Genomic DNA, 21,768 nt, shown 5'->3' with positions numbered 1-21,768 from the left:
TGAGAAACAGTGATCGCAGCTGAAAGCAAATGTGTTGACACACTCCCCTCGCTTCCTCTCTGCTTCCTCTCTGCTTCCTCTCATTCCTACCTTACAGTGAGAAGTCTTAGATGGGAACGCTTTGAATGATTTTCCTTGGAGACGATTTCTGTCTGAAGCCGTCATCGCACCCTGAAACATTTCTTTCCCTGTCATCTGTCAACTGCAAATCAGGAAATTGCAGTTTGCCTACACTGCGCCGACTATACCTTTCAACTGGTTTCTTTCACGTGCCTGTGTCGGATGCAGGCCTTTCATCGTGCCATTTTCTTCCTCTTCCTTGTGGGCACATGAAAAGGAGATTTTTGAATTTGCGTAAACATGCGTGCTAGAAGTCAAAGATGGGAAAGGTCAAGAGGACGTGACTCACACGCCGCAACAAAACCCGACAATATTTATATCCTAAACAAGCTTTGTACACATCTTGAATTGTTTGTATTCGTGTCAGTCCAGTTTGGCCACTACAGCAGGCTGTCAGTGTGAAGCACGGTGCCGGATCCAAACACGGTCCAGACACAGCAGAGAGAGCCTCGCCATGTGTCTTTACAGAGATAAAAATAACACTCGAGGACACAGCTTCACCACGGCAACGTTGACAGACCTATGAATTGCCAACAGATGTGCAGGCTGCTGTGGCTACAGTGACAAATAGATGCAGTGGGAGAAAACAAGAAATGCTTTGCACCAGTGCTGCACAGTGGGAAAGTGTCCTATGGCCTATTTCCTTACTTGCAGGCTACGTTTGTTCAGGCTCCATAATTTACTACCTAGCTTTAATGAAAATGTTCACACACACAGCTGACATACTCATTACTGGCTCAGTGGTGCGGTTTTGCACAAAGCTGAATACAACTTGACAGAACTAATTCTCATCATTTAGGAAGAAAATATTGTTTCCAAACACTTTTATGTTTTATTTATTCAACTGCAGTCTTGTTAGATAAACTAACACTACAAAAGCGGTTATTTTGAGTTTGTTAAATTTCGGTCAAGTTTTGCACTTGACAGAGGGTTTAACATTTTAACCAGTTAAATATTATATTCATATAGTAAGAAGCTGTCATCCATTAACCTGGTAGCTGAACAGTTTCCCATAAATGTAATGTTTTATTCCTACAGTAACCATATTAACTATATGCTCACTGGTCATTTTGTTAGGAACACCTGATCAACTGCCTGTTAATGCAAATATCTAATCAGCCAATCACACTGTAGCAGCTAAAAAAATACACATGGTCTTTATGACCTGCTGAAGTTCAAACTGAGCATCAGAATGAGAAAGAAATGTGATTTAAGTGATTTTGAATGTGGTATGGTTGCTGGTGTCAGACAGGCTGGTCACAATATTTCAGAAACTGCTGATTTACTGCAATTTGCACACACGAACATCTTACGGGTTTTACAGGGAAAGGTCAGAAGAAGAGCTATATGCTAAAAAAAACAAAAAAACAAAAACAAAACCCACATACATTAATTTTCAAACATGTACAAAGAATATGATTTATTAAATAACTGAGGCAGAGGTAAATTTAAAAAAAGTAAATATTAAGATTGGAGACAAGGGCACCACATGCCCTGTCTTTTCCTCTACTTCCTCTGGTTTGGGATTCTAGAAATTGAGTTTCCAGACCTGCTGAGGGGAACCTGGTTACTTTAAATCCCATAATGCTTCAAACCCCCTAAACTGTCTTTAAAAACATGTTAAAAGGATGCAATACATAGTATGCTATCAAAGAGAAAAGGCAGTTTTTCCAGGTGTTTCGAGCACGGGTTTGATCTCTGAGAAGAACCCAAGGCCAAGACCAGAGAAGTAGAAATATTTCAGATACTTTTCCATTTAAAAGTAACACCATGTGTTCCACAAATCGAGATAACATTAAAAAAAAGATTCAAACTAGATGAAATGTTGCAATTAAAACAAACAGTTGGGAATGCATACATAATACAATCACTTTCAAAGCATGATTGCTGCTTCGTTCATGTATAAACATGAACCTTGAATCATTGTATTATGTGCATATGTTCGAGTTCCTCAGCTTGTAGTTCTTTTCCCATCATTCTTGAGTCCGATGACAGCATAGCATCTGGGAGACAACAGGGGGTCAAACAGTTGCACCAGTGCAGAGAATGACACGTCCTCCTGGCATACAAGGAAAAAAAAAAAAAAAAAACACACAACAGAGCTGATATAAAAATCTTGATTCTGCTCCCAGTTTGGGCTTTATTACAGCTGAAGGATGTTTCCTCTATAAAAGAATTCTCTATTGAATCCCCCGAGAAGAAATATCTGTGCAAGTGTTCACTCAGGTGGGCTCATGTTTATGTGCAAAACAAGTTTGTCTTCCTTGGCAGCTAAGCTGTTTAGCTGTAGAACTGTAGCCAACCCAGAGGTTGTATGCGCGCTGGAAATCTCTCTCTCTCTGTCATCATCTAGTGCTGACTAGGGTGTGTTCAGAAATTTCTCAGGCAGTCACCCCACAACCATGTTTGTACTCAGTCCATTTAAAAATCTTAAAGCAGGTGTTTGTAACTCATAGCCAAGGGGTCTTCAAAAATATCCGTTGTAAGTTCTAACACTGTGCTATCATGGACAGAAGTGCATATCTACAGATGGGGAGCATTTACACCAATAAAACAAGCATACTGTGTCGCTTACTCCCGCCCACCTTTTCTGAAACTCTGATATGATTCATACACGATCAAGTGATCATGTCATCCTTCCACTTAGGGCAAGACCCTGAACAGGTCACCAGTTTGCTGCAGGCCTAACAAGGACAACCATTCACACTCACAGTCACACCAATACATGCAAACAAAGGGAGAACGTCCAAACAGCACACAGAAAGCCCCCGGCCAGACAGAGGATTCAGATCTTAGACCCTCTTGCTGTGAGGCATTTGGGAATTCCTCCCCTAAAATAGTATTTCTACAATAAACTTTTACCCGTGAACACTCTTTAGAGTTCTTATCTGGATTAAAAACCTGTGGCTGGGGGATTTTACAGGAAGGCCTGGTGGGTGGTGCTAGGTTTAGTCACAAACCAATGACGGACAAATTCAAATTCTGACCAGCCCCTATGCAAAATATGGGACTGAGCGGCTGATTAACACTGTCATCCATTAAACCATCACAAGCAAGAGCTTTGTTGCTGCTGTTGTTGTCTAAGGAGAGACAACCAAACCTCCCTCTGCCTGGCCACGTCCACGCAGGATTTCTTGGGTCTTCCGAATAGGACATGCCCAGAACACCACACATAGGAGACCTCCAGGACACATCTTGGTCAGATGCCTGTACCACCTTAACTGGTTCTGCTTCAAGTTGTTCTAAATGACTTAAAACCTCACCCCATTACTAAGGGAGAGACCCTCCACTCTTGCAAGGAAGCTGATTTCCACCACTTGTACCCATTATCTCATCCTTTCTGTCACTGACACCAGCTTATGGCCACAAGCGCTAGGAGCACGGGTCAACCAGGAAATCAACAGCTTCTCTTTTATTTTCAGCTCCGTCTTCACCACAACAGCTTCTGCATGACCCCAGCCACAGACTTTTCACGCTCCTGCCGTCCGGCAGGCAATTCGGGAGCATTCAGACTCGCACTAGCAGACACAGAGACAGTTTCTACCCACAAGCCATCAGGCTTTTGAACTGCTGACATTCTATACACACCATTACACACTCACTATAATTACAGGACTCTACACACTGGCACTTCAACAAATGCCACTTAAATGCTCATGCACAAGTTTTGCACAACCTGTAAATACCAACTTGTCTTAAATTCTCTAAATATTTAATACTTTTTTCCTCTCTTTTTTCTCTTTTATCATTATTATTACTGCTATTTTCTGTTATTTTCTTCTTAATATAACTGCAGACTTTCTATATGCTCATGTAAAGCTGAGGAGCTCGAGTCAAAGAATTTCATTATGGGTAAATGTGGCTACACTGTTTATCTGTACATGACAATAAAACTTGAAACTTGACTGCCGGTGCCACACCAGTTCATCTGTCAATGTCCTGCTACACTCTTCCCTCACAAGACCCCTGAGATACTTAAAACTCCTGCACTTGGGACAACAATCCACCACAACAAAGGGTGGGCAGTTCACCCTTTTCCGCCTGAGAACCATGGCCTCAGACTTGGAGGTGCTAATTCTAAACCCAGCCGTTTCACGCTCGGCTGCGCCGCCCCGGTGTGATTTCGATTTTCCACGCTGTCAAACTCACCTCTATGAAAATGTTGCCATTTGTGCTTTTATCCAAAAATAATCTATCTGCCCACACTCTCTGGGTCAATCAGCCTCCATTCAGGCCCCTGTTCAGTCCTTTAAATTCGCTCTGTAAAGTGATCTGTAAATTCTCCCTTTCAGGCCGCCCGTCGTGCAACCCTCCTCCTCCCCATCTCTACATCATCCAAGTTTTCCAGGGCATCTCATCCAAAAGTGCTCAGCAGCCATCTGCTTACTCTGCTCCACAAGCAGTGTATGTGACTCCTGTGGGTCCAACCAATCTCCTACCATAATCTGGGAATCTGCTCCATGATGTCGCCTCTCATTTGAGTCTAAATTTGCATATTCATATTTTTTGTAATAAATCTCATTCTCTTCTTCCAGATGAGCTCTCCTTACTGGAATATGTGCATCGTTGTTCTACTATCAGGGCCTGCAAATTCAGTGAAAACACATCAATTCAACACCTGATCTTTGTGTGCTTACATGATTGTTTAAGGCTGAACGTGCTTCTGCACACTTATCACCGCATGGATCACATTAACATCCATCCATCATCTCCTATTTTCCCCCCTTCCTCTGCTTGACCTCAAGGGAGATCCCCCAAACGCTGACCAGTGCACTTGATGTTACAGAGCTTGATTACGTCCCCCCCTTCTCATTTAAGGAGGTTCATCTGACATATAATCTCGCATAATCAGAACTTCAAAGCTTTTCGATCATACACATCTCATCGTTATGACTCAGACCAAAGATTAGCGTGTTGTGTTTGGCTGCCGCAACACGAGATGATAAATTGCAGGCTGGCTTCAATTTAGCCGACACCTATGTTACTGTCAATAACAAAGAGAGGTTTCCAGATTTCAGCTGACATTTCTGTGTGTTCACTTTCATCATCTGGGAAGTATATTTCATATCCCAATCAACAAGCTGAACAAGCGAATCATAAAGATGAGCCCAGACAGAAAATTGGAAAAATCCTCCAAAGCTGTGCTGTGAATGTTCTGAAGCACCATCAGAGTTGAATTCATTTAAGCAGGATTTGACAGTTTGATGACACCAAATATTTTTTTTACCTGTTCTTTCAGATAGCAGAGGCGATCGAGGAGAATCAGACCTTCGATACAGGGAGCAAGGGTCACCTTCAGCTGTAGAAAGAGGCCGACATGAGAGAAAGCACACGTGTATATCTTTTTTTTTTTTTTACTCTATTTGACACATATGCAAAACTTGTGTCTTCCAAGTAGTCCGCAATTCCCCAAAACCTATTTTACTGGTTTGTGTCATGAAAGAAAACTGGTATGCTGGCTGACATCACAATTAGTGGCCTCAGAAAAGAAGAGGGAAAAAAGTGGGTGGTTTTCTTCTCGTTCAGAGCAATCACTCTCTCATTATTTCCCCGTAGAATACAATGACCTCACTTAGTGGTCTGTAATTTTTTTTCTTTTTACAGGAAAAAAAAGATTTTTACACAAAAAAGGGTTTAAACATGTTGTTGGAATCTAAGGTGGGAATTAAATACTAGGATGCTCGACAGGGAGAGAACCAAGATGTATGGAAGACTTACCATGTTAAAAGCATGCATCTCATCCATTCGCACTCTGTATGTGTTGTGATAATCCTGGATGTCGCTGTCAGAGAGCTAAAGAGAGAGTGACGTGTTATATATGCAGGTAAAAGAGAGGAGAATGACAAAAAAAGTTGGAAGCAAGCTGTGAGGGAGATGTGAAGTGGGACAAGTGACAGAAAATAGCATGTTTTTAAAGAGCTGTGAGAAACATGGGACAGACAGACAGCGCGCCATCGCCCACTGTTACCCAGAGCAACCAGATGACTGACTTCTCAACAGTGTGAAAGATCCTATACTAAGATCCTATACTATACTATACGATACGACACACTCTATTGTTAACCTAAATCAACCTGTTAGGTTTTTACTTATATCCTGTCACATACATGCTGTTAGAATGATTGTTGCTCAAATTTTCAAATAATGAGGTCAGCATATGTGAAAGTAATCCCTGAGAGGCAAAAGCTCAGGCCTCATCTACACGCAGCCTATGATGTCGGCTTCACAAGTGGCTAAAGCTGTTGCTAGCATTTATATCTGTGGAGGCCGCACTGAGTGTGACGTGTAGTTAGATTCCTATGGAGCTGCACATTAGGTCACAGTGCAGTAGGTGCAGATGTATAATTCCACTGTCAGACAGTCTTTTTTTGTACTTATGGCTCTGTAAGATGTCAAAACATCTGGGCCTATCCAGCTGCTGATTGGCTGGTTGGGACTGGCCCCATGCAGCCAATCAGAAGACCAGCTGGATCAAAGGGAGGGTGGCCTTAAAGAGAGAGGAGCTTAAACAGCTGAGAATGAACTCAGGGACTACAACAAGGGTCAGTATAAAACAAATAAGGATAATTTTGAATTGTGAATTATGCAACGCTTCTCTGTTTGAGGTCATGAGTAAAAATATGGATTGGAAATGGTCCACTTACTGAGTCTAGCTCTAACCTAAATCTGTAGCTGAAAATGCAGAAGGACAGTGTGTTTATTTCTTTTCTTGTGTGTTTGTGGAAGGTGTAAAGATGAGTGTAATATTCTGCTCCCGACCTTTGATTCATCCAGTTCCAGTCTGCGCAGAGCTCGCCGAACGTAGTCCACAAATGACTTTGCTTTGGAGTAAACATTCCCAACTCGCTTTTCACTGTGGAACAAACATGTTTCTGCTCAGTGATGCACTCACACCTCAGCAAATGTTTCTAAGGATTAAACGATGAGGAATAGCTGGTGTTTGGGGAAGACTAATGGGTATTCAATGCTGATCTGATGAAGGTCAAAGGTCAGCAGGCAGGTTCTCTTTGATGGTGTCTGGAGTGATAATATTTTGATAAGAGTAAACTGAGGTCTGCAGCATTTCCTTCTATTGTTTGGCTTTGTCGGGCAGATACAATAAGTCACTAAAGATGTGCACTACACTGGCTGAAAGGCCTTACAGTATAGGGAATGGAGTGAGAATGGGCTGGGTTGTAAAGCAGCAGCTACTCTTTGGATAGCAAGGTGAATTAAGGACAAACTGAAGCTTGAAGGATGCCTGCATATTCTGCCTTAATTGCTACCAGATGGTGTTAAGAATTTCTATTTTTTACAGTATTTCTAGTAATGTAGAAAATGTACAAATGTTCATTAAAATGCCAAAAATCCACAAGAAACACTAGAAAATTCACAAAGAAAAAAGGAGATGTGGAGTTTAGCAGGAATTTTTAACTTAAAATGCATAATCAAGAACCACTGCCAGTCTAAACATGTTTCTGTGTGCGTTATGACGCTGCCTTCTCATATATGTGCCCATATTTTGGTACCTTTATTTAAATTCTCTGTAGGCAACGGCTCACCTTTTTATTCCTAGTAGTTTTGTGGATCTAAGTAAGTCAGTTACGGCATGTATGTCCAGTTAGTCTCGCCACCACTTTGGTCGAAAGAGAAATAACTAAAAGCATCTGAAGTTTTATAGAAATGATTCTCAGAGTACAAATTTTAATGATTTTACTGGCTTTCTTTAGACTGTTTAATGGACTGCTATGAAATTTGGTACATTCACCTTCCCATCAGTATATATTGGAATGACTTTGATTGCATTAGCATTAGAGTCCCATCATCACTTTAATTGTCATTTTTGACCAACTACTGTTGTGTTTAGTGCTAACAGTAACTGTTACAATGCTAACTCTGTATAATAAGATGATAAGCATGGTAAACAGTATTTACTCTTGGACAATTTATTAAGTACACCAGTTCAAATGCTCTTTAACGCAAATATCTAATCAATCAAACAAGGTAATAATTCAACGACTTTAGGTTGAAGTTTAAACCAAGCATCATAATGGGGAAGGTGATTTTAGGGACTTTGAACACGGCATGGTGATGACCTCCTCTGAGATGGGATTTTCCCACACAACCATCTCTAGGGTTTACAGAGGATGGTCTGAAAAAGGAAAAATATCCAGTGAGCAGCAGTTCCCTGGGTGAAGATGTAGTTGATGCCAGACCTCAGAACAGAATGGCCAGGCTGCTTTTGGGTAACAATAACCCAGCTAGCCACTAATTAATACCAAGGTATGCAGACGAGCATGCCAACACATCAAACTTTGAAGCACATGAGCTACTGAGAAAACTTGGTCTGATGAGTCTGAATTGCTGCTGTGATATTTGAACAGTGAGGTCAGAATTAAGTGTAAACAACATGAAAGCATGGATCCATCTTCCTTCGTGTCAGCAGTTCAGTCTGGCATTGGTTTAATGGTGTGGGGGGATACGTTCTTGGCACTTTTTGAGTCTCTTATTGCCAACTAAGCATCATTTAAATACCTAAGCCTAGCTGTGTATTGTTGCTGACCGTGTCCACAGCATACCTGCTTTCTGATGGCTGCTTACAGCAGGATAGTATGCCATATCATAAAGCTCAAATCATCTTAAACTGTTTTTTGAACACAACTTTGAGTTCACTGTACTAAAATCGCCTCCACAGTCACCAGATCTCAAAACAATCGGAGCACCTTGAGATGTGGTGGACTAGAAGATTCATATCACACATGTATAGCCGACAAATCTGGAGCAACTGTGTGACACCATCGTGTCAACATGGGCCAAAATCTCTGAGGAATGTTTCCAGCTATGTTATGTGTTAGCGCAGACAGTATGAACATATAACATAGCTTATGTTTATTAATCAGATTTTTTTAATGTTTCCTGTACTGAAAACATCACTATAACACTGAAGGGTAATGATCTTTGAACATTTTCAGAACAAAACATTTGTAGCTGTGCTCTAGCAGCTAGAATTGCCATAGGTTACCTGCTTGGAAACAAAAGACTTTTTCCTGTCGGTTCAATTTCTGTCCACTAACTGATCTATATGTAAACTTCAAGCTCATTTGAACCCTCAAGTCTATTATTCATTAGGCCTGATACAACAATACACCCAAATCTGGCCAGGAATTGAGTACATATGGCTTTTGCTGGCAAGTCTTGGGTCATTTGTAACCTAAACAAGCCAGAGAAAGAAACCTTTCACTTCTGGTTCACAACAAATAAAACAAAACCTTTGGACTGCTATCAAAGCTTGACACCTGTTCTGTTCTCACTCATTCTAACCAAACATAGTTGATACTGTACACACTGACAGGGGGAAGGAAAAAAAAAGGTCTTAAAAAATTACATGCATTTGCCCTGATTTCTCATACTCCACTAGAAATCCGCTGGTCCAGATGTGAATTCCTGTAGATTACCTTTTATAGGAGCTGTAGTGGTCCCTCAGAATAACATGAAGGACTGCTCGGTAGAACAGAGATTCCATCTGAATCTGCAGGGAAGGACAAAGCTGTTTATTTGAATTAACATAACTCAGCTTTTACAGTGAAAAACTTTTTTTTCCTTCACCAAACATGTGTACAAATGGCCGACGAATATTTCTGACACTTTGCAAACTTAGTGCAACACTAGCAAGCAATCAAGCCTGTTTTTGGATTCAGAGTTCTGTTCCAGTCAGTAATCAATCTTTCCATGATTGCATTAATATTTATAAACATTCCATATTAATGGCAGCGGGTGTCATGTATCAGCTTTGGCCTGGAGCCTCCAAGCTCTGCATTTCAAATAAATACACTGTAGTCAATCACAGACTTAAAACAATGGCAGAATTAATGGGCTGATTGTTTGAATGCATGCCGGAGATCAGCAATGAAGATAATACGGTCCTGGGTGATTGTGAAAGCCCGCACTTGTGATTTGAAATCATTTGATGTATTTGTTTTGATGAGCGTAATGACAGTTTACAGAAAGAGCTTCCATTCTTTTGCAATGATGGCTATTTGTCTATGATATTGATTACAGTTAGTATGCACGCCTTACTTACCCCTTGGCCAAGTGCAACTCTTTCCAGTGCCTGTTTGAGACAAATGGGAAAGTGTTAAGACAAAGACTTTCCTGGAAAAAAAGTGAGCTGTAGGAGTAAAGAAAAAAAAACATTTCTGATGCTCTGGTTATACTAATGAGCCAAAACATTATGATCACCCTTGTCTAATATAGTCTTGGTCCTTTGTGTGCTGCCAGAACAGCAGATGGACTCTACAAGACTTCTGAGCCTATTGTCTAGTCCAGGGGTGGGGAACTCCAGGCTTCAAGGGCCGGTGTCCTGCAGGTTTTATATGTCACCCTGGGTCAACACACCTGAATCAAATGATTAGTTCATTACCAGGCCTCTGGAGAACTTCGAGACATGTTGAGAAGGTCATTTAGCCATATAAATCAGCTCTCTTGGATCAAGGACACCTCTAAAACCTACAGGACACCGGCCCTTTAGGCCTGGAGTTCCCCCACCCCTGGTCTAGTATATTAGGTACATAAGTATTTGAACAGTGGTACATTTTTGCTTCTGTAAAACGCCACATATTGAAGTTGAATTTGGTAGCTGCTCATGGGAACTCTCAATATTACAGACATGGAAAGATGTGTCAGCGCACATGAAGAATGCCATCGCTAGGGTGAAAAACAAAAGAGATCTATTGGAAAGATAGTGGAAACTCTTGGGTTGCCAGTTCAATTTTGCAGGTTCTTGGAAAGAAGGGATGCACCGGAAAGTTCAGCAACATGGATAACACAGACATTTACCCAAGGAAGGCAAGAAATTTCTTGATGATTGAAGAATTCTTGGTATTTCCTTGGTGAAGAAAAAAACTTTTACCTTGGGCCAGAATGAAAGGGCTGATGGTCCAAAGTATTAGTTTTCAAACTCTTTGCGAGCAAGCCACAACTACAGAGTATCTATGCAAAACAATCTTTGTCACCCAAAGAGTTCTCCCTTTTTGCTTTTCAGAATAACACTCTTTGACAGCCCGTGCCATTTGTAATCTATTGCAGAGTTGTCACCACTCAACAATACTTTGCCTCTGTTAACTTGTCAGCCTTTGGTATGAATCCAGTGCTCTTTTAAGGTAGGCCAAGTTTCTTTCAGAAGAGTTGTTTGGCTTCTGATTCTGAAACAGACCCTTGCAGTGCACATAGAACAGTTATATGTTTGCAATAACAATTCAATGGTTGTACAAAAATACCAAAGCACACCTGGATCAGGGCACACCCAGACTTGCCTCAATGTGCACACTATTGGGAAACCACTGACACAAAAAATACCAAAGTGTCTGTCAAAACCGCAGTGATGCGTTGGTGGATGTAGGATCTGGTGATGATGTTTTTTCTACGAACACATATCTGGACTGGTCACAGAGGAGAGAGACATGACCTTGATACGAGAAGATTTCTGGCTTCCAACTATAATCCTTGGGGAGTCTGTCTTTAAGCAACTGTGTGACGATTAATAAGTGGCTAATCAATGGACTCCCGGCCAAGGTGCTCAGATCTGCAGCATAAAAATAGGGCCACGATGGATGATGCTGTGCAAGCAGCCCCAGAGATTTGTAAGGCGAACAAATGTAATGTTCCTAAATATCCAATTCAGACAAGTGACCTCAATGCATCCGAGCATGCTGTTCAAGTGAATGTGTGTGTGTGTGTGTGTGTGTGTGTGTGTGTGTGTGTGTGTGTGTGTGTGTGTGTGTGTGTGTGTGTGGTGGTGGGGGGACAGTTTCTTCTGAGCCTGTGAAAATGGAAAGGCTTTATAACAAATGGGTGTAATTTGCCATGCAACGTTTTTTAAACCGCTTGTAATAAAGCTGCAGGTCTGCACTTCAATCACAGCTTCACTACTTCATTTCAAATCCACTGTGGTTGGTTACAGAAGCAAAATTATATACACTGGAAGCAACAGTATAAATACAGTTGACTGTATCCATCAGACCTCAGTATGCACCAAGGGTTATGAAAACATGAACAGTATGTGATTCATCCACTGACGGTCAGACTCTTGAGTTCATCAGTGTAAAGTTCTACTGTCAGCTAATAGTTTTTTTTGTTTGTTTGGGGGGCTTTTTGTATGCAGCCATGAAAAAAGAAAAAAAAAAACAAAACACATGAGAAACTTACCAAACATGCTGACATCCTGGCATTTCTGCCACAAAAGCAGGATTGGTCACGGAGGTACTGACTCAGAGGGAAACCACACACACTCTGTAAACACTCTGTGAGAGGACACACAGGAATATGAGTCAACTGATTAATCAGTTTAGTTGACCAGTGGGATTTTTCATGCTGTTTTCATCTATTTCAAATATTTGCAAGAGAAACATCAAGATAGCAAAAGTACCGAACTTTTTTTGTTGTTTTTTGCAGTGATTGCCTTAGAACATCCCAGGGGAGTGGATTCAAATGACCTATTAGTTAGTGTTAAATTAAATCCGAAGACACAGCCAGCAGGAATTTAGTTTAGCTTAGCACAAAAGATAAACCTTGGGGAAAGCAAGCCTAGCCTAAAAATAACATTGATTCAATCCTGAGGTTTTGTACAGTTTAGCAAATTTCACCTAGCGTAATTATTTTGCTTTATAGATGCTGATAGAGTGTTTCGTTACCTTTGAGGAGCTAAGACCATCAGCCTCCTAATTTTTAATCATTTTGTGCTAAGCTAATCTAACTCTCAGCAGAAAATCACCCAAAAGAACTTCAAACTTCTCTTTTAATGCAAGCAAATTCATATGTTACCCCCTAAATAGTCAGTACGGCTAACCTCTAATTATTGTGTGGAAAAATAGCAATTTGAGCCCCATTTTTCTAACCGCAGGAGTTCTTAGTACTCAAAAACCCTGATTCCCAGTGGGAGGGTGGCGAGTGTTGACAGCATGCCATCCTTTTCATGTCCCTTTAAAAAGGTTGGAAGACTGAGGCCAAGGCACAGCGAATCCAGTGGGAGTACAGTCAAAGGAAGCACTAATAACATGTGCAGCTGTGGATGGTCAGGCTTTCACAAACTGCTCTGGACACGGGGGCATATTAGCAGTCAGGTTAGCTTCACGTCTGCCTGGCACATGGCCGCCAACACAGGCCCTTAGAAGCAACTGAAGTGGACGAGGCTTTGTGACATCTGAAGGGTGGATTTCAGTACATTATGTGCACAGAGCTGTTTATAGTAGCTTTGCTTGTGTTGGTCACAGAGCTCGTTCTGAAGTGGTCAGATAAATATTTCTGATATTCTAGTGCGTGACCGGACATGTACACTCAAAAGCTGTACTCGTCTTGGAGTCGTTTTTGCTGTTGTGAGTATATAGAAAGTTTACAGTACTAGATGTGGATGCTGCACTTCAGGAAATCCTTGAATTCTAAATGAGCCGATCACATAAATGTATAACGTCCTTCTCCAACGAAGCTTTCAGGCCTTTGGATCCTTTTTTGGGCTGAAGCAGGCCACCACAGGAGCTGGCCTGCAGCCCAGACTGCACTGTAAGGCCAACAGGGGAGTGAAACTGTGCGTGTGTGAGCGAACGCCTTTGTTCCTTTCCTTAAATGATCGAGAAACAAGTGTGGAAAAGAGTGTTTTCAATCAGCTGTCATGATAGCATTTTCCACTCTCAAGTGTCGAGGGTCGCACTGTTAACAAGAGATGACGTGGTGCTGTATCGACAGCAGCGAGGCCTCTTTTCCTGCAGACGTGCAGAGGCTACAGACAAAGCACGAGGACACATGTAGACAATTTCATACCTCATAAACTCTGGAGTGGAGGAATATATGAGACAGGGATGATATCAGCCTGCATTCTGGCACCTGCGTTGCCGTCAAGCTAGGGCAGCAGCAGACAATGATAAACAGCCTCTACGGTGTGAAACTCGGGGCTAACTACGACACCGTAAACACAGAATACTTCACGCTGGCTGCAGAATCAATTCCTTCTAATAGATTCTGTTTTTAAATACAAGGGTCAAATATTCTCATTTTCAGCAGCCTTCAACAGCCATTTTAAATCCATAAATCCAGTCTAATGACTGTAACAGTAGGCGTCAGAGCTTAACTCAATCTCCAGAAGGGTAACTAGGCCGAGTCTCAGAATTCTCAGTGGAATATTGGACTTGTTTACTAAAAAGTAGGAATATGCACTAATCAGCCACAACATTGCAGTGTGGCTGGGCATGTCCCAGCTATGGAAAATTAAATAAATCGTTAGCTCAGACATGACACGGAGGACTCTTGGATCCAATCTGCAAATGTCATACAGTGGGGCAAAAAAGTATTTAGTCAAGTTTAAGTGCAAGTTCCCCCACTTAAAAGGATGACAGAGGTCAGTAATTTGCACCAGAGGTACACTTCAACTGTGAGAGACAGAATGTGAAAAAAAAATCCATGAATTCACATGGTAGGATTTGTAAAGAATTTATTCGTAAATCAGGGTGGAAAATAAGTATTTGGTCACCTCAAACAAGGAAAATCTCTGGCTCTCACAGACCTGTAACGTCTTCTGTAAGAAGCTTTTCTGTCCCCCACTCGTTACCTGTATGAATGGCACCTGTTTGAACTCATCATCTGTATAAAAGACACCTGTCCACAGCCTCAAACAGTCAGACTCCAAACTCCGCCATGGCCAAGACCAAAGAGCTTTCGAAGGACACCAGGAAAAGTATTGTAGACCTGCACCAGACTGGGAAGAGTGAATCTACAATAGGCAAGCAGCTTGGTGTGAAAAAATCAACTGTGGGAGCAATCATCAGAAAATGGAAGACATACAAGACCACTGATAATCTCCCTCGATCTGGGGCTCCACGCAAGATCTCATCCCGTGGGGTCAAAATGATCATGAGAACGGTGAGCAAAGATCCCAGAACCACACGGGGGGACCTGGTGAATGACCTGCAGAGAGCTGGGACCAAAGTAACAAAGGTCACCATCAGTAACACACTACAACGGCAGGGAATCAAATCCCGCAGTGCCAGACGTGTTCCGCTGCTGAAGCCAGTGCATGTCCAGGCCCGTCTGAAGTTTGCCAGAGAGCACATGGATGATACAGCAGAGGATTGGGAGAATGTCATGTGGTCAGATGAAACCAAAGTAGAACTTTTTGGTATAAACTCAACTCGTCGTGTTTCGAGGAAGAAGAATACTGAGTTGCATCCCAAGAACACCATACCTACTGTGAAGCATGGGGGTGGAAACATCATGCTATGGGGCTGTTTTTCTGCCAAGGGGACAGGACGACTGATCCGTGTTAAGGACAGAATGAATGGGGCAATGTATCGTGAGATTTTGAGCCAAAACCTCCTTCCATCAGTGAGAACTTTGAAGATGAAACGAGGCTGGGTCTTCCAACATGACAATGATCCAAAACACACCGCCCGGGCAACAAAGGAGTGGCTCCGTAAGAAGCATTTGAAAGTCCTGGAGTGGCCTAGCCAGTCTCCAGACCTCAACCCCATAGAAAATCTGTGGCGGGAGTTGAAAGTCCGTGTTGCTCGGCGACAGCCCCAAAACATCACTGCTCTCGAGAAGATCTGCATGGAGGAATGGGCCAAAATACCAGCTACTGTGTGTGCAAACCTGGTAAAGACCTATAGTAAACGTTTGACCTCTGTTATTGCCAACAAAGGTTATGTTACAAAGTATTGAGTTGTATTTTTGTTATTGACCAAATACTTATTTTCCACCCTGATTTACGAATAAATTCTTTACAAATCCTACCATGTGGATTCATGGATTTTTTTTTTCACATTCTGTCTCTCACAGTTGAAGTGTACCTCTGGTGCAAATTACTGACCTCTGTCATCATTTTAGGTGGGGGAACTTGCACAATCGGTGGCTGACTAAATACTTTTTTGCCCCACTGTATAAAGCACACCATTCAACCTGACTGAGTCTACCTACAGTTGCTGCAAAGGTGCTGTAGCCCATATGCCTCAAGGTTTGACTTGTTGTATTTTTAGAGATGCTCTTCTGCATACTTTGGTTTTTACGAGTGGCTAATTTTGTTATTTTTCTATCAGCCCAAAACAGCCTGGCCATTCTCCCCTGACAAATCATTTTTGCCCAGCCATCTGCTGCTCATTGGATATCTTCTACTGCTCTGACCATTCTCTGTAAACCCTAAAGATCTCTACATGGGAAAAATACAGAGGATAATCCTTCTCTGACTATAGTGGTTCACACTGAACCTTACAGGACTGAATCCAGCACCACTGCACTGACTGGGACTTGGAAGATTCAAGGCTTGATCTAAGCAGTCTCCACCCCACAGCCCACAGGACCCAAAGACTCAGCTGCCAAAGCCCTGGTGACAGACACCGCAGAACATCACAGATCTGTGTCTACGGGTCAGTGCTCACAAGCGGGACCAACACAATATCTGGCAGGTGGTTTTAATGTTGTGGTGGCTCGGTTTAAGTGTTTATGTGACTCTTTGTGGGAATATAAGATTACATTTCTGATAAGAGCAGATTGGTGAAGTGCAGGTGTCTGAGATTGGACTATGGGAGAAGTGTCAGTGAAAATAAGGAGGGAGAGAAATAGACATAAACAGCACATGAGAAACCACAGGCTGTGTGTGTGTGTACAGTTACAGTTTTTCAACTCAAACAGAGACAGATAGAAACACACCTCCTGACTCCTGGAAGCGATTTACACCTCTAATTGTGTGTGTGTGTGTGTGTGTGTGTGTGTGTGTGTGTGTGTGTGTGTGTGTGTGTGTGTGTGTGTGTGTGTGTGTTTGTTTACTCTGTCCGGCATGGTCAAACTCCTCAGACAGCAGGTGATAGCAGCAGCCCACACTGCAGACTGCGGCTAGCTCCGGTTTAGCCACAAACATCCTCAGCGTGCTGGGAGCCAAGTCGCCACAAGTGTGCAGGCCAACCATGACTGCATCCTGGGTTTTGGACAAATCACACAGAGATGGGAGAGAACAGAAAAGGAGATGGAAGCAAGTAGGGGGAGTAGTAGAGATCGATGGTAAAATTTATTGATGATGACGCGCTGCAGATTTGGCACCGCAGTCACATCCCAGACTCACTCCAGTAATGCAAACTCCAGCTGCTGTGACACACTTGTAATTCTAGGAGTTGCTATGGGAATCAAGCTATGCTACTATGCTCTACAGCTGGGTGAATATATAAGAAGCTTTTCTTTTTTTACTTATATTATTAAACATTTACTTTTGGCTTTGGGTTTGCTCACCTCCAGCTCATTGATGAGGTCTCGGAGCTCTGTTTCTGCAGTAACGTAAGATGTGAGAGGTGAAAACACGGCTCCAGTGCTGTCTGCCCTGCTCTGAGCTTTCCTCTCCAGGTTCTCTCTCTTCCTCCTCTCTCTCTCCTCAGCACTGAGTTGACTTGGGGGAACTCTGGGGGAAGCAGGCTGTATTACATCCACGGATAAAGCACTCAGGAAGAGCTCGTCTGTTTCTAGGTTTTGCTCTGAACGTCCTTCCACTGTGGGGTTGATGTCTGATGAGCTTGTTAACACCCTCTCCTCCTCTTGTGACCGAATTCTTGGCCCATTACCAGAGAAAACATCTTCGTCTCCATTCAGCCCAGTTTTTCTTTCTATTAACTCCTCCTGAGGAGAATGTGTGGCCTCTGATTGCGTCCTTGCTGCTTTGGTGTGTTTTTGGTATGCTTTCGAGAACTTCTTTAGCTTCCTGTTCCTCTCCTGAGCACCGTGGGTGTTGGTGCTAGAGGAGTCAATGCCATACACCCGAAGGGCATACTGAAGAGAGAGGAAGGAGCTCAAGTAGCCCTTCCCTGAGCCTACATCTATCACCTGCATGTCAAGTTAAAAAACAAAAACAGTACATGTTCAGAGCTGTTCAGTGGTTTTTACAGATTTCTTTTTTACAGTATATACCTTTAGGATATTGCCTGTACCTATAAAAATGTTGCCCTACCTGATTAACCCCACAGTGCTGAGCCAGGCAGGCCACCACCTCAGACATGGACTGGACTTCATGGGATTTCTTAGAAGTCATAAACTCATCTGACTCAAAAGCAGCCACTATATTAAAAAAAAAGGTCAGTGGAAAGAAATGTCACAGTTTCCCCAAAATTGACACCACATAGGTTCAAAAATTATGGTTGTGATTTGAACAGGACAATCCTGGATTGCTTCCTGTTCTCAGTGGGAAACAATCCTTCCCTACCTGTCTCCTCTGGAGTACCAGAGTCGGACTTCATGTCCCTGAGGTCCTGCAGTAGATTCTCCCGGCTCATGCAGAGTCCAAGGCTGGGAAGAGAGTGCTCTTTAGCTGCCTGCACAAGTTCCTGGGTGCCAACCAGTCGCTTTGTATCATTGCAAAACCCAAATGTGGTGCTGGGCTGCTCTGTTTAGGGAGACAGATATGGGATATCTGTAACATAAAGTCCACATAGAATATACTTTAAAATTCACAGTTTCGGTCCATGTATAAATAGTTTTGCTTTTATGCCTTGATAATTTATATTAATTTATAAATACTGGGGATCAAATCTTTAATAAGCTGATACTAACATAGATTTTGGTCCAGAACATCTGCAGTCCCTTTTCAGATGCGATATGATCCACACACATTTGGGCTGATAATTACCTTGTTTCAAAAGTAACTAACAACTTCAAGTCTAAGTAAAATCAACACTTTAAAAATATATATATCATTAGTATTAGGTTACTCCTTGTTCCTAAACATGGAAGAATGTTTCCAAAAGTTTATTTATTTATTTTATTTTTTGCCATCCATAAGTCAATGTTTGGGGTTGTTATCTCAAATTTTTTTAAGAAATTAGGTCTCTCTGACATTTTTCCAGGAAACAAGCTTCCATATTAGACAATAAAAGAAAAGAAAAGAAAAGCCCTTCGCTCTCTTGTTTGGTTGGAACTAGCTTACCACTTTGCCTGTGCTGTGGCTCCCTCTGCTGGTGATTACCGGAACCTACAGCTGACAGGACGTCCTCCGGTGATACGGCCACGAACCGTTTCCACACGTCGTGAGTGTAAAACTCCACTGTGTGGGCATTAGCAATATTAAGAGTTATAGATAGAAACCGAGTGACTTCGTCTATCCGTTGCTGAATTTCTGTGAGGCTGCATGAGGAGGATTTCATGTTAATTAATAAAACGAAGAGGAGCTGGGCAAGCACGCAAACGTCCCACTTCTGGTGTACGCCTAGACATTGGCAGTAGAAAAAACGGTTCGATGAATTTACTGATCTGTTTTTTATTTTTCAATAATATAAGCTTTACATACATACAAGGCGAGTTTACACAGTGTAACAGGGCGTTTACACTTCATCAAAAACCAACATACTTGGAAGTCCGACAAGAAAAAAATAATAAAACTCACGTTGTTATTGATAAGTTGTTCAAAAACGATTAAAAAAATTTAACTGAAGCCTCCTTTTATACCTGTTCACTACAGCATGAATTTATAACAAGGAATTTCAACAAGGAACATTTTGAAATAGGGCCTTCCGCAATCGATTTATCAAGTCTTGTCTTGTTGACGTCATCACACAGCGTCTGTAACGAAACGGCATGCTAGCTGAAGTCGACGAGGAGGTTGTAAACATTTGAGTTTTCCCGAAGAGACTGAACACACATGGCACCAACAGATCAAAAAACGAAGAATGAGAAGTTTGCAGGGAAAGAGGGCGACTTGGCGAAAACAAAAAGTGGCGCGAAGGGTGTCAAAAAGAAAAGAAAATGGATCTCCGATCAGAAATTATTCAAAGGCAGCGTAAAAGAAGGTACAATAAGGCTGAACGTACACGTAAAAACGACACAGTCTCTATCTTTAAATAACATAGGAATTCATATTAAAATCAGAACTTAATCCGTGTTGGGTTAATTCAAACGACTGTCAACACAAGAGCATGAGCATAGTCTAGATAAGTAATGACACTGAATCTGATTTTTTTTTTTAAATGGTTTGATTTGCCTGTATTTAAAATCTCTGACTTAACTCTTCAGGTCAAGGATTTGCTTTCAACAGGAAGCAGAAAGTCAAACATGAATACAACAAACTGCTGCGAAAGGAGAAGAAGAAGAACCCAGGGTCCAAAAACCTGTACAAAGAAGAGTATCCAGAACACCTCAGGCATCTGTACGAGGCTGAGGCAGAGAAACTGAAGAAAGAAGCCTGGACAAACAGAGTGAACAGGAGTAAGCTGAGGATGAAAGGGCAGACGAAAGAGATGGGGGAAGGTGATGGAGAGGAAGAGGATGATGATGAGGCACAGCAGACCGAGGCAGCTGGTGAAGGAGAAGTTAGTGGGGGATCTGAGCTGAAAGAGTCAGTGTCCGGGAACCAAGCTGAGCCAACATCAGCTTCACAGAGCGAAAGGTGAGCAAGTCTGTGCAGACATACAGCACTGTGCCAAAATCATGAAGCAATCCTCATTACTTTATATTTAGCTTTCAAGGAGCATTGACTGCTTTTTTGATCACTTCCTTGCTTGTTCAGCCACTCAGCAATGACGTACGAATCACTGAAGCATAGAAAACACACCTTGTACAAAGGATGGAACAGTGTTGGGGCTACACTGAATCACTTTGTTGCTAGCAGTTTGTTGCAAAAACTAATTTGTTCTTTAGTTGAACCTAAAAAAAAATGCCAAAGATAAAACAGTTTGATTCCCAAAGAGCTACTAACTGAAAACCTGGCATATCTCAGCATGGTATGCACTGTGTCCTATAAGGAAATGAGGGGTGGCTCACAACTTTTACACAACACTTAAAACAAGAGAGGGTGGAGAATGCATAGACAAAGTCAGCTTTTATAATGTTGGGTTTAAAAAAAAATGTTTGCTTGTTTCCACCAGTCTTCCAATGAGCAATCGCATGAGGAAAAAAATGGAGAGGAAAAACTCTTACCAGAAGACAAAAGAAGAATTTGAGAGGATCCAAGAGAAGCGGAGAAAGAAGAAAGAGGTAATGTGTTTGACTAAGTAAAAGAAAAATAAGATCACAGTCTTTCATTTTTTTTAATGAAAAAAGTTTTTAAACAACAGCCTGTGTGTTTGCTGTTTTTAGGAGTACTTGAAGAACAAGCAACAGAAAGAAGAGGCCATCCAGAAGTACAAACAGAAAAAGATGGAGACATTCCAGATCCTAAACAAGAAGACCAAGAAAGGACAGCCAAATCTAAACCTCCAAATGGAATATTTACTTCAGAAGATACAAGGAAGTGGGAAATGACTCCTCCTCAGAACTGAATGCCAGTAGAGGACTTTACTTAAAACCTCATAGGCTGAATCAAGGCTGCGATTTTCTGTGCAAAATCAAAGTGGAAACTTGTGGTTGTTTTGACCATAAATTACTTTGAGATATATATTGTGATTTCACAGTATTTTTTGCTCTGACCACTGAAAGTCATTGTACTGTCCAACCACAAGATGGCATCATAAGAAATGAAGTGAGGACAGAGCATGCTTTTATTTTTAAAAATAAATAAATATATAATTTCCAATAATGTGCTTTTATTTTGAAATAAACCATAAATACAACTTTCTTTTGGCCAATTTTCTGGTAGTCAACAAGTTTAGCTTTTATTTCCAAGTAAACCTTCAAAAACACAATAACACTCATCCCGCTGACAGCCTTCATTATGCTGCT

General features: G+C 41.8%; 2 protein-coding genes across 4 annotated transcripts; one reads left to right on the top strand and one right to left on the bottom strand.

The window, feature by feature from the left end:
• Nucleotides 1-1,385: 1,385 nt before the first annotated feature.
• Nucleotides 1,386-19,636, bottom strand: mettl25 (methyltransferase like 25). 3 transcript variants are annotated; one of them, XM_080292095.1, is made up of 13 exons: nucleotides 19,499-19,636; nucleotides 19,043-19,159; nucleotides 18,323-18,502; nucleotides 18,071-18,177; nucleotides 17,362-17,946; nucleotides 16,906-17,053; nucleotides 12,304-12,398; nucleotides 10,181-10,210; nucleotides 9,555-9,628; nucleotides 6,880-6,973; nucleotides 5,839-5,913; nucleotides 5,348-5,419; nucleotides 1,386-2,179 (listed from the first exon to the last, which is right to left on the bottom strand). In XM_080292095.1, exons 3-13 carry the CDS (start codon nucleotides 18,390-18,392, stop codon nucleotides 2,072-2,074), a joined length of 1,458 nt encoding a protein of 485 aa, XP_080148221.1. In that variant the 5' UTR covers nucleotides 18,393-18,502; nucleotides 19,043-19,159; nucleotides 19,499-19,636; the 3' UTR covers nucleotides 1,386-2,071. The 3 variants fall into 3 exon arrangements, with proteins under 3 accessions (XP_080148221.1, XP_080148222.1, XP_026003258.1); XM_080292096.1 differs by having other exon boundaries at nucleotides 18,323-18,405; XM_026147473.2 differs by lacking the exon at nucleotides 19,499-19,636 and having other exon boundaries at nucleotides 19,043-19,378.
• A 23-nt stretch (nucleotides 19,637-19,659) lies between these two features.
• On the top strand, nucleotides 19,660-21,659 carry ccdc59 (coiled-coil domain containing 59). The gene is made up of 4 exons (XM_026147474.2): nucleotides 19,660-19,901; nucleotides 20,125-20,497; nucleotides 20,976-21,084; nucleotides 21,187-21,659. The coding sequence occupies exons 1-4, from the start codon at nucleotides 19,754-19,756 to the stop codon at nucleotides 21,349-21,351; spliced, it is 795 nt and encodes a 264-aa protein (XP_026003259.1). The 5' UTR covers nucleotides 19,660-19,753; the 3' UTR covers nucleotides 21,352-21,659.
• Nucleotides 21,660-21,768: the final 109 nt, after the last annotated feature.

Source organism: Astatotilapia calliptera, chromosome 17, assembly GCF_964374335.1.
Source record: "Astatotilapia calliptera chromosome 17, fAstCal68.1, whole genome shotgun sequence".
Taxonomy (NCBI): Eukaryota; Metazoa; Chordata; class Actinopteri; order Cichliformes; family Cichlidae; genus Astatotilapia; species Astatotilapia calliptera.
Note: the sequence above shows the minus strand (reverse complement) of the source record. Positions and strands in the feature narration are given on the sequence as shown.

Coding starts and splice junctions, on each gene's coding strand:
- ccdc59 (XM_026147474.2), top strand. CDS start 19,754: ATGGCACCAACAGATCAAAAAACGAAGAATGAGAAGTTTGCAGGGAAA. Junction 20,498..20,975: donor TCAGCTTCACAGAGCGAAAG/GTGAGCAAGTCT, acceptor TGTTTCCACCAG/TCTTCCAATGAGCAATCGCA. Junction 21,085..21,186: donor AGCGGAGAAAGAAGAAAGAG/GTAATGTGTTTG, acceptor TGCTGTTTTTAG/GAGTACTTGAAGAACAAGCA.
- mettl25 (XM_026147473.2), bottom strand. CDS start 19,259: ATGAAATCCTCCTCATGCAGCCTCACAGAAATTCAGCAACGGATAGAC. Junction 18,178..18,322: donor TGGTACTCCAGAGGAGACAG/GTAGGGAAGGAT, acceptor TTTTTAATATAG/TGGCTGCTTTTGAGTCAGAT. Junction 12,399..16,905: donor GTTTGACCATGCCGGACAGA/GTAAACAAACAC, acceptor GTCCTCTCACAG/AGTGTTTACAGAGTGTGTGT.